Source organism: Crocodylus siamensis, chromosome 1 (assembly GCF_052110815.1).
Source record: "Crocodylus siamensis isolate JL-2025a chromosome 1, ASM5211081v1, whole genome shotgun sequence".
Taxonomy (NCBI): domain Eukaryota; kingdom Metazoa; phylum Chordata; order Crocodylia; family Crocodylidae; genus Crocodylus; species Crocodylus siamensis.
In genome coordinates, this window is record NC_143395.1 from 211,041,368 (window position 1) to 211,053,770 (window position 12,403).

At 48.7% G+C, this 12,403-nt stretch overlaps 1 protein-coding gene across 2 annotated transcripts; it reads right to left on the reverse strand.

Annotated features, from left to right (window-relative positions):
- Positions 1-2,261: 2,261 nt before the first annotated feature.
- Positions 2,262-4,920, reverse strand: RBP5 (retinol binding protein 5). 2 transcript variants are annotated; one of them, XM_090055594.1, is made up of 4 exons: positions 4,712-4,920; positions 4,200-4,312; positions 3,470-3,571; positions 2,262-2,455 (listed from the first exon to the last, which is right to left on the reverse strand). In XM_090055594.1, exons 1-4 carry the CDS (start codon positions 4,782-4,784, stop codon positions 2,402-2,404), a joined length of 342 nt encoding a protein of 113 aa, XP_089911720.1. In that variant the 5' UTR covers positions 4,785-4,920; the 3' UTR covers positions 2,262-2,401. The 2 variants fall into 2 exon arrangements, with proteins under 2 accessions (XP_089911720.1, XP_089911710.1); XM_090055584.1 differs by having other exon boundaries at positions 4,200-4,378; positions 4,712-4,918.
- Between the last annotated feature and the right edge of the window lie 7,483 nt (positions 4,921-12,403).

The window sequence follows — 12,403 nt, forward strand, 5'->3', positions numbered from 1 at the left end:
TTGCTCCCCGATAAGGACTGCTAAGCCATCTGGAGCCAGGACTGCCAATCCACAAGGACCTCTGCAAGGACCACAGGGACTTGAGTTCATTGATAGCACACTAAGTACTCCCAGTGAGGGTGTGGAGGTACAGGGAGGGACAAGGGATTCGACCCAATTGCCCCAGGGAAACTTGCTAAGAAGAAGCAGAAACCATTGACCACATCCTAGGGCACTGCCCATATGCCAAAAGTGTGTGGGAAAAGCTAAGCCAGCTCCTTGAAAGAGTGACAGGAGTCAGGCTGATGACAAGGGACGTGGTGATGTATGGACACCTCACTGAGCAGCAGGGGTCCCAGACAACGCGTTTTGACCAATTTGTGTCCTGTGTCAGGAGCGCCCTGTGGCAATGCAGGAACCTCCTGGTATACAGGCACGCTGAACTCAAAGAAACAGACTGTGTTAAAATGTTTCTGAGCAAACTTCAGTCCTACCACTGGAAATCGGTGGGTGAGGCTGGAGAAGACGTAGCCAACTCTATCTGGAAAAGCAATACCTGGCACAGGTTGTTCAAAGACCCCCCAGGAAAGGAAGTGGATAAAGAGAATGAAGAGGACAGAGATGCAATTGGACCTGAAGACAGCGAGAAGGACTACAACAGGATCAGCAGCAGAAGTGACAGTGACATCAACAGTGACAGCGACAAGGACAGTGAATGAACTGAGAATGTAAACCCCAAATAGGGGTTTGGACTAAAGGACTATTTGGGTAGGTGAGGGTAGAGGGAGGGTGCACAGGGGACTTGGTGTGTTTATTGAAACAGGAAGTGTGGGCTTCTTAATGTGGATTTAAGATGTGTGATGGAAAGCTTATGATAGGGAATGTACATATATAACTCTCTATCTATAGAAATATATTTTAATAAAAAAAAGGTGCAGTTTGTGCACTGAGGGCAGCATGTGTCCTGTGCCAGCCCTGTATGCAGCATGCACAGCACACCCTGAGGCTGGTGGGTGGGTCCCAGTGCTGTTGGTGCTGCATGCCCAGGGGTTAGGGGATTGGTTCCAGACTGGCCCAGTAACCCTCATTTAGCCCTTCAGGCCAGATGAAGTTGACACCCTTGCTTTAAATAAACAGATTTCTAGTTTTTAGCTCTTGAGACAGCAGCAGAAAGCCACCCCCAAAAGCACCAAATCCCCAAAAGAATCAAATAAAAACAATCCACAGTTTACTATTTCCTAAAATCAAATGATTTGGGGATTTCCTGGCTCCTGATTTTTGACTCACCTGGTTGGCAAAACTGTTTTTAGACAAAGTTTGATTCAAGTCTGTATTTTAAACCCAGGGGGACTTGTGGGGTGTCAGTGGGAGCAAGTAGAGTGGCAGAATGTGCTGTAGGCCAGGAGGATATCAGCAATGCCCAGGAGGACTCGGCATGAGCTCTAAAAACATCAGGGGCTTGTTTTATGGGTCAGGGCAGCATTATTCCTGTGGACTGCACTGGGATGGGCTGATGACAATGCCATCTTCCCTCTGAAGGTGACTGGAGGGGTTTGACCCTTTCCCTCTTTTCTCCAACTCCACACTGAACAGAGTCCAGAGGGGTCTCAGAGAGGAAAGGTAGCAGAGGAACAAATAAGATTAGACAAGAATCTTAGGCAGTCCCATCTGTGTATCAGCCACTGCACAGCTCTGCCCCAAGGAGCAAGGTGGGGATTCACTTCTGACCTTCACTCTGTGTGTTCTCCTCTTCTCTGGATTCTTACATCTGGAGTCAGCCAAACAGTGACTCTTCCTTTTCACCCTCCCTTCCCTCTATCTCAGACATGAGAGCTCTTATTCTGAAAGGATCTCAGTGAAACTTGAAGCCCCATTTCCCTCCCACCCCACAGCCTGACTTCCATCTCACTCCTCTAACCTTGCATGACTTCTTTTTTTTCCCCTCCCCACCCCATCAGCAGATTTCCCCAGAGGCTGGAAATTCCTTCTCTTGTAATCTTTCTTTTCCTGGGGGCAACCCAGAAGGGGAGCCAGTATCTACTCATTGCATGCTTCCTGCCTTCCAGCGCCTGAGTACTGAGGGAGAACACAAAGAAATCTGTGCTTCTCACAGGTAGCACAGTGAACTCACTTAAGGAGATACGGTGCTCAGCAAGGCTCCTTGCCCCTATGGAGTGGGAAAATGGGCCAGGAAACCTAACCCAAGTATTACTTAGGGTGTGGTCCTTAGTGAGATGCAAGGCAAACATTGGCGGCAATGAAGATAATTACTACAAAAGAGGTTTTGGCCATTTGTATCTCTTTAATCCAAAGGCAGTTTGAAGCGTGACATGGGGGGCAGATTTGTTAGCTTTGATTTTGGCTCTGCAGCAAAGCTGGTCCTGCTCAAATGGATCAATTCTTGATACCTTATGTGCTGTGGTTACTTCACTTTTTGAAAAATCTGAACACAAACCTCATCTTCTGCTGTCATGCGCTGGGAAGGAGAATAAGATACAAGAGGAGACTTAGGACAGATCTGAAAGAGACTCTCAACCCTAACCTACAGCTCCCACACTTTCCAGTTCTGCCCCCATCTCCACACAGCTTTGCCAATGCCCCTCAGTCTTGAACCACAGACCTCTTCCAGGCCTGCATTTCCCACACATCCCTGCCAAAGCTCCCTAATTCTAACCCACAGTCATTCTAGTTTTGGGGTCCCCATGCAGCTCTGCCCTGCAAGAGATGCTCCTGCTATTCCTGCCTGCAGCTCCTCAGGCAGTTCAGACTGAGCCTCCCACTCCTGCCCACGACCAGTCCCTCCCTGCCGTTTCCATCTCTCTCTCTCTCTCTCTCTTTGTTTCTGAAGATTTATTGAGATTTCAGTGTTAGACACAGGAAACCTTGTGTTCTTCTTTTTCCTCTCCCTCTCAGAATCTCTGGAGCCATAGTCAGATTTCACGGCAGGAAAGGGACATTGGCTGGATCCCAGTGAGCTCCGCCAACTCAACTTTTGAACCCTATAGGAGGATGTTTTTGTGAAGCAGCTGTTGCCCCAGAGAAACTCTGGACACTGAGACTGGGATCCACAGGAGGAGGCATGATCATGCCAGGCAGAGCCTTCGGCATCTTATTGCATCTCTTAGGGCATTTGTAGAGATGCTCTGGGAGTGGGTGCTTTAATCAAAGCGGCTCTGAGAGCTGCTTTAATAAAACTGCCTGGAGTGTCATGTGTGTCAGTGTCCCCATGCTGAAAAATGGTGGCAAGGGTGCTTTAACTACTTGGAGTGTCCCCACCACCATTTTTCAGTGTGGGGATGCTGATAAACAAGATGCTGGAGACTGCTGGAGTGTGCTTATTACCATGGCCCAGCAGACTCAATTAACCAAGTCTGCTCTGATATGCTATAATTAAAGTGTGTCAGAGCAGCCTTCCTGCACATGTATAGGCACCCCTGGATTTCTCCATAATGGGTGTTAACATGACATCCTGCTCTGAGCTCCACCTCACCAGGTGTAACAGGTCCCCTTCTAACCAGTGTCTCCAGCCCCGGTTTCTCTTCTCTCCTCGCTGCTCACACACAAGCTGATCCTCCTCCCAGGAGACGGTGGTCTGAAAAGAATGGGTGAAGAGACAGGAGACACCATCAGTCGTGGGAAAAGAAGACAGAGTCCCTGCCCATGTCTATTTCTGTGTATGGTGTTTACCATTACCTTTCCTCTAACCCACTCCCCTCATACTTGAGCTCTCTCTCTCTGGGACTTATTTTGAAATGTAGTCACTGATTTTGAGAGCCTTTTTTACATTTTATTTTGCGTTGCTCTGACTTTCATGAATACAGAGTGACTCCAGCATCTTAGAGGGTCCAGCCTTTCATGTGACAGGACAAATCTGTTTGTTCCAGCAAGCCATCTGATTTTTGGATTTTTCAGGGTACTGCTAACAGAGGACAGAGTTGAGGGTATCTGGGTTCTGAAACTCCAGATATCTCAGCTCTATTTTACATTTAATTTTAACTTAAATTTCCTGTTTATCATAGGTAGCAAGAGAAAGCCCTGCTTTTTTCACCCTGCTTAGGTCTGCAGAGACAAGGTTACCCTACCCCTGAGCTGGATTCTCTTTTGATTCACCCATTAGGAACAGGCTTGCCTACTAAATTCCAGTGATTAGTCAAACTGCTTGACAGTGCCTGTAGCTGAGTTGACCTCCAGAAGTTGATCTGTTCCCACAAACCTCTCACCTGGCACTTGCGTCCATCCACTGGCCCTAGATCCTCTTCAAACTCAATTCCCAGGTCAAAGTCCATAACATAGTTCCTCAGTGAGGTGATTGTGCGGATGGTCATATGATCTCCTGTGTGGATTATCTCCTTATCAGGCTTCAGGAGGCAAACCAGTTTGCGCAGGGCCACATTAATATCTGGGGACATGAGATGGGACAAGGAATAGGATGCTGGCAGCAGTGAGCTTCCTCACAGCAGTGCCCTTCCTTGCTCCTCTGTGGTTTCCTCCCTGCAGTCCCTTCCATAACTTCTACCTCCCTGCAACAAGACTATTCCTCAGATTCCAGGTGCCCTTATCACAATCCCTCTGCTCATACTGGTGGGATTACAGGATCAGAATAAAAATGAATGGACAGAAAGGGGAACAAAAATCCTATCCCTGCCTGTGGGGGGCTCATCATTTTGCAGAGTGGGGAGGGGAGGGTGGGATATAGAAGGGAGAAGCAATAAGAGGAGAAGAGTGGAGTTACCTAAAGCTCGAAGGTAATTATCCATGTTGTCCTGGGAGACAAAGCGGTAGTAGCCGGTCAGGTTGGGAGGCATCACAGAGCAAAACTGAAAGAGGAAAGAGGACCTGGATACAATACTGCACAGAGTGAGAGAGGAATAGCAGGAAGAGTGAGACAGTGACAAAGGTGGAGACTGTGGACTCTTTCCTCGGGTTGGTCCTTCTCTAGCTTACCGCCCCCCCCAGTTTGAATTTATATAGCAGTCCCATTGATAGGCTTCTTGCTGCATTAAGAGTCCCCTGGCTGCAGTCAGGGCTGGCAGTGATCTCAGTGTCTCCACTTCAGTATGGAAAGCTGCAAGGTAGAAGCAATTCCTTAGCCTTCACACTGGAAGGAAGTAATGGTTTTCTTTCTTTCTCCATAATGCTACCAGAATAAGCCTCCCTCACAGCACTGCTCTGTCCTGAGCAGAAACACTGAGCTTCCTCACAATACTGCCTTAAAAAAAACGGTCAGCTGTAAGCTTCTTCACAGCGTGATCTGTCCTTACTCAACCCAAGACAGATCCTGGAAGCTGTGAACTTCTACACACCACTGCGCTCTCTCTGCGTAATCTAGATAAGACCCGCCACAGCAGTGAGCTTCCTCACAGTAGTGCCCTATCTCTGGCCAGCCTAGGAGAGACTGCTGCAGTGGTGAACTTCCTCATAGCAGTGCTCTGTGTAATTATCTTAGGAGAGGTACCCTCAGAGAGCTTCCTCACAGCAATTTCCTGCCATTTTCTCACTCAGTAGGAAATCCAGGAGCAGTGGTCTACCTATTACCAACCAGAGAGATCTCAGAGCAGTGAGCTTTCTTGCAGCAGTGGCTGTCCAAGTCCAAGAGGGACTGTGGCAGCTGTGAGGTTCCCTACAGCATTTCCAGGTTCCTGCTCAAGATCTAGTATTGTAAACATGGTCAGTACCTGACAGACCACACTGACAAGTGCAGGCCTACTACTAGCAAAAGCCTAAATTACAAATAATATGTGCTTAAGATGATACAAAATCAATAAACTTACATTTAAGTCACAAGCAGCATCCTGGGAAAACAGAACAAGAATCTGTTCATCAAGACCACTAACATTAAGCTAACCCAAGTGTGAATAACTGTTTTTGGAAAACACTTAATGGAAGTTAAAAGTAACAACTGATGTTTTGCCTTTTATTAAAAATTTAATTGTACGTAGTTTGCTGGAATCATACTGAAATAATAATGTCTTTGTTAACTGGCTATGGTAGAGGCAAAATGTATATTATGTCTAGAAAAGAAATAAAAGCGTGAATTAAAGTTGCCCTGGGAGTATGAATCCAGGAGCACAGAGGAAAAGCAAGAGTCCACCAGCAAAACTACGTGTTGTTAGCCCTGGCCTTTTCAGAGAACTTAGGCTAAGATACAGAAATGTGGCTAAAGCAGAAAGCCCCAAAGCCTGTTTCAGAGGGAGCCTTTGCAGATGTGTTATCACTGGTTTTGACAGCAAAGCAAAAAAAACCAAAACAGAACATGGCAAGTAGTATTCCCAGATGGTGAAGGAAAAAGATAAGAAGTCCTTTCTCCCAGAACTGTAATTTTCACAAGGACACAGACCCCATCTAATTGGCATCTTCAAAGTTCATAGAAAAACCGGTTCAGTCTAGTTTGCAAAGTATCAGTGAAACAAAGAGATCTGGACAAAACCAATCAGAGACTATGTATTAAAATAAGCTGTGTGTATATATACTGAGTATAAATGAGAAAAGGGGGATTTTGGAAGATCTCAGCAAATTCAAAACAACCTGCTGCCAGTCTGGATGCCACCTTCTTCCTCCCTTCTGTGTCTCCCAAGATAGTATAGGTGAGATTCTGTATTGTACGGATGCCCACAGCTAGATAGGCATTGAGAGCAGTGCTTATTCTTGTGCTTTGGGATGTAATCAATAAAACATTGAGTTCTAGACCTGCTGTTTGCCTCTATCTGACTTGGTGGTAGTACAGTAAAACCTTACCTGTTAAAAGGGAATGAAATCATCGGGAAGTGTAATTGTATCTTGACATGGTATACAAAAAGGATAATCATTAAGGAAATTGTCACTGTCCCTTAATTCTGTGCCTAAGCTTGAAAAAGAGGTCCTGATCACAGGTGGGCTATAGCCATGTCTCTGGAATGGTCCTGGGTTTTTGGTGATAACATTTGCTTCCTTGCATCAGTTGCCTGCCACTGCCCAACTTGGGAAATATTTCTGCTGTTCTGCACTTTCTTGTCATAGTGACCTGCCACTGCCGAACCCAGAAGTATCCCTGAAGCTGCAAACTTCCTCACAGTGGCTTCCTGTGGCTGGCCAATTCATCTCCCCTGCCAAATCCATGGGAGATGTCAGAAGCCATGAACTTCCCTAAATTAGTGCCTTGTTATGGATAATATCAGTATAAAATCTAGCAGGTGTGAACACTGGAGCAGTGGCATGTCCACGGACAACCAGAAAAGATCTTGGCAACTGGGGTTTTCTTCAGACCGGCCCTTCTCAGAATGACACCTCAGGAGCTGTGAGATTCCTCACACTGATGCCCTGTTGCTGCAAGCTGGGAGAAACATCCTCACAGCAGTGTCCTGACCATGCCAGCCCAGGAGTGATAGATGCAGCTGTGAGTTTCTTCACAATAGTGCCCTCTACCTGCCCATACCACAAGTAAACTTGGCAGCCATGAGATTCCATAAAGCAGCCCCCTGTTGCTAACCAATACCAATAAATATCCAATAGGCACAAGCTTCCTCAGAGCAGTGGTGTATCTGCAGTCATAGACTCATAGAATCACAGAAAGTGAGGGTTTGAAGGGACCTTAGGAAGCCACCTAGTCCAATCCGCTGCTCAAAGCAGGACCATCCCCAACTAGATCATCCCAGCCAAAGCTTTGTCTAGCTAGGTTTTGAAAACTTCCAAGCATGGAGCTTCCACCACCTCTCTGGGGAACCTGTTCCAGTATTTTTCATAAATTTCATAGATGTTAGGGCTGGAAGGGAACTCAAAGATCATCAAGTCCAGCCCCCTGCCCCAGAGGCAGGAAGTCAGCTGGGGTCAAAGGATCCCAGCAAGATAACCATCCAAGCGTTTCTTGAATGAGTCCAGAGTAGGTGCCTGCACCACTTCTGGAGGGAGTCTATTCCAGGTCTTGGGGGCTTGGACCATAAAGAAACTTTTTCTTATGTCTAGCCTAAAATAGCCTTGTAGGAGTTTATAACCATTGGTCCTTGTTTTTCCTTGGGGTGCTCTGGTGAACAGATGTTTTCCCAGATCCTGATGTACACCCCTTACGTACTTATAAGCAACCACCAGGTCACCCCTGAGCCTGCACTTTTCCAGACTAGAGAGTCCCATGGCTCTCAGCCTCTCATCATAAGGCTTATTCTTTTGCCCTCTGATCATGCGCGTGGCTCTCCAATGGACTCTCTCAAGCTTCTCGACATCATTCTTGAATTGTGGAGCCCAGAATTGGATGCAGTACTCCAGCTGCAGCCTCACCAAGGCTGAGTACAGCAGGAGGAAGAAATCCTGAGATTTACTTGAGAAGCATCTATAAATCCAAGCCAGGGTTTTGTTTATCAGATGCAACATCGCATTGGTGGCTCATGTTCATCTTGTGGTCAATCATGACCCCCAAGTCTCTTTTAGCAGTGGTGCTAGCAAGCGTAGCACTGCTGAGCCTATAAGTATGCTGCAGGGTTTTTTTCCCTGAGGTGGAGTACCTTACATTTATCGGTATTGAACATCATCAGGTTTGTGTCAGCCCACTAAGTTTATCCAAGTCAGCCTGGATCACTAGCCTGTCCTCAGGTGTGGACGCTATGCCCCAAAGTTTAGTGTCATTGGCGAACTTAGCCAGTGCACTTCTGACACCAATGACCACATCGTTGATAAAGATGTTAAAGAGAACCAGTCCAAGGACAGAGCCTTGGGGGATGCCACTGGTCACAGAGCACCATAATGATTCGCTGCCATTGACCACCACTCTCTGGGTCTGATCTCAGAGCCAATTTCCCAGCCATTGGACTGTGGTGTAGCCAAGGCCTCAGTTGGCCAATTTTTCCATGAGGAGGTCATGGGATACCAGATCAAAGGCTTTTTAATAGTCTAGATATATGACATCAATCTCTTCTCTCTTGTCCAGGTGATACATCACCTGGTCATGGAAGGAGATGAGATTGATCAGGCAAGACCTACCCATGACAAACCCGTGCTGGCTGTCCCTCAGGATGTTGTCCTCAGCCAGCTTATCCAGAAGGGTTTCCTTGATCATTTTCTCAAGAATCTTACCAGAGATTGAGGTCAAGCTGATTGGCCTGTAATTCCTGGGATCTACTTTCCGCCCTTTCTTGAAAATGGGTACCCCATTCGCCTTCTTCCAGTCTTCAGGTACTCCACCTGAGCGTCATGAATTTTTGAAAATTTTTGCCAATGGTTGGGCTATGACACCTGCCTTCCTGGTAAGAAAGTTTTACTACCCTCCTGGTAAGAAAGTTCTTCCTAATATCTAACCAAAACGTCCCTTGCTGTAACTTGAGATTGTTGCTCCTTATAGCTCTGTTTTGCCATCTGCCACCAATGAGAATAGCTTAGTTCCATGCTCTTTTGAACCCCCCCTTCAGGTAGTTGAAGGCTGCTATTAAATCCCCCCCTCAGACTTCTCTTTTCTAGACTAAATAAGCCCAGTTTCCTCAGTCTTTCCTCATAAGTCATGTGCCTCAGCCCCCTCACCACTTCTGTTGCTCTCCACTGGACTCTCTCCAATTTGTCCACATCTTTCTGTAGTGGGGGGCCCAAAACTGACTGCAGTACTCTAGATGTGGTCTTACTGGAGCTGAGTAGTAGGGAACAATCACTTCCCTTGACCTACTGGCAACACACATACCAATGCAGTCCAGTATGCTGTTAGCCTCCTTGGCAACAAGGGCACACTGCTGGCTCATATTCAGCTTCTTGTCCACTGTAACCCCCAGGTCCTTTTCTGCAGAGCTGCTGCCCGGTTAGTCAGCCCCCAACCTGTACTGGTGTATGGGATTTTTCTGTCCTAAGTGCAAGACTAGGCACTTGTCCTTGTTGAAACACATGACATTCCTTTTGGCCCAGTCCTACAGTTTGTCTAAGTCATTCTGAAAGGTCCATCAGGAAAGAAAGACCTTGGCAACTGTGAGCTTCCTCACAGATTGTGCCATACTTGTGCCTGGCACAGAAGGGACCCTAGGAGCTGTGAGCTTTTTTAAAGTAGTGTCCTATCTTTGCCTAACACAGAAAAAAGACCCTGGAAGAAAAGAGCTTACAACCATGCCCTGTCTCAGCCCACACCAGGGGCAATGTGTAAGGGGTGCACATGGGTGCATGTGCACCCCCTGAGTGTGGAGGTGCACACCCTACAAAAAGGCACCACTGACACTTGTTGGTGGCGCCTGCAGGCAGTTACTGCTCGCCACCCTGCCACTGACATGGCAGTGTCTGCAGGCAGTTCCCGATCCCGCTGGTGCCACCAACACTGCCGGTGGTGGCTGTAGATGGCCACCAACCCTTGGTCGGCACTCCCCATCCCCGCCCCACCCCACCCCTGCCACTGGCAGCACCAATGCGAGCTCGCCGCTCACCGCTGCCATGCTCCCGCTGCTCCCACTGCTGCCATGCCCCCCCACTTGCTGGGGGTATGTGCCATTCATGGCCCACACCATGAAGAGCTCTGTACCTTTATTTCCCAAATCAAGAGATAATCCAGCATCCATGAATGAGAGGTTCATGCACTGGCCTATCCATGCCCAACCATAAAGACATCACACTGACATGTCCTAGCCCAGGCTATAAGAGTGTGACAGCTTTGACATTCCTCAGAGAGGTTCTCAGGTCTCAGCTTGAGTCTAAAAGAAATCTGCCACAGTGACCTTCCTCACTTCAGTGCCCTTTGCCTGCCCAGTCTAGGAGAACCCACCATAGCTGTGAACTTCCTCAGAGCCTTACCTTATCCCTGCTTATCTCCTGAGTCACTCTGGCAGCTATCCCTTTGCAGTGCACTGGCACTGCCCATTCTGGGAGATACCTCAGCAGCAAACCTCTCACAAAGCAGTGCTCTCTGTTCTTGCCCAAGTCGGGAGAGATCTCTGTGAGCTTCCTCACACCAGCATCTTGTTGCTGGCCAACTCAGTGCGCACTTCAGTAGTTGTGAGTTTCCTCAGAGTTATCAGCCTTCTGAAAGGAGCGGCCTGTCCTGACCTAGCACAGCCCAAGAGGCAGCGTGGCTGGGATCAGCTTCCTCGCAGTGGTTTCCACTCTGTGCTCAAGCTTGAGAGAAATCGGCAGGTACAAGCTTCTTCACAGAATTTCTCCCCTTCCATGCAGGACCCAGGAGAGCACCGAGTACCTGTGAGGCTCTTCACAGCAGTGACCCATCACTACCCACAGAGGAAAAAGAACAGCAGCTCTGCTCTTCCTCACAGCAGCGAGTCCTCCTTGCCCAACTGGGAGACACCATGGCTGTCACAGCTACGACTGTCCTTGCTCCACCAGAAGAGATCAGGGCAGCTATGAGCTTCCTCCTGGCTGTGCCATGTTTGTGCCCAACCAGGAGAGATCCTTGTAGGCCTCTGTGCTTCCTCATGGGGAGACGCCAGTCCTGTCCCAACATAGGAGAAACTCAGTAAGAAGATTCCTCAGTACAGGCACAAACCCAGAAAAACACCAGTGGTTGTGATGTTTAACCTGGAGAGATACTAGGCGCTATGACCTGTGCCTCAGAAATGCCTTGTTGCTGACCAACCCAGCAAGATATCCAGGAACTGTGGTCTTCCTCATAGCAGTGGCCTCTCTGTGCACAGATGATCTGCAAGATCCCTTCTAGCCCCTAACATCTATGAAACTATGACTGCCTGCTGAGGTGACCTCGTGTTTCTGAAAGCTTGTGCTCTATAATAGGTATCTATCTTGGCTGGTCTGCTACATGCCCACTTTATGGAAATAGGAGACTCCTCCCTAGCTGGCTCCTGCGGCCCTATGGCTGAGGGCAGGTGAAACATGGGGGCATCCGAACCCCAAGCCTGCAGGCTTGGGCCTGCATGCAGGATACCTGCCAAAAGATTTGGAAGTATTCGAAGCCCCAGGCTGGGGTGGAGGACACTTGCCCGTAGCAGGGCCACATAAGGTTTTTGAAAGATTCAAAGGTTTTGGACCAGATCTGGCTCATTCGATCTGGTACATGAAAATTAAAAAAAAAGATAAATCTTGGATGGTCTACAAGGTGCATATCTGCCCTGTCTGCAGACTAGCCCAGCTAGCCACCCCTCCCTGGTCGTGGGTGGCACCACGTGAGGAAGAAGCAGGCTCGTGGGCACCAAGCAGGTGGCCTCCCTGAAGAGCGAAGGGGCAGAGCCACCCCGCCCAGGCAGAGGCCAGCAGGGCGCTGAGTGCCACATGGAGCAGACGCCCTGCCCTGGCAGGCTGGGAGGCTCGCCGGGAGACAGGCCCCCGAGGGGCGGGAAAAGCCGCCCGGCCCCGGCCCCGGCCCCTCTGCGGCCCGCTGCCCCTCCAGCCTCTGCCCACATTGCAGCGAGGAGGAGCAGCCGCTCGCCTCGCCCCATTGGTCCCCTCCGCCCCTGCAGCACCTGGCTCCCGCGCCCCGCGCATTGGCTGCCGGCGCCCATCAATCAGCACCGGGCTCTGCTGACAT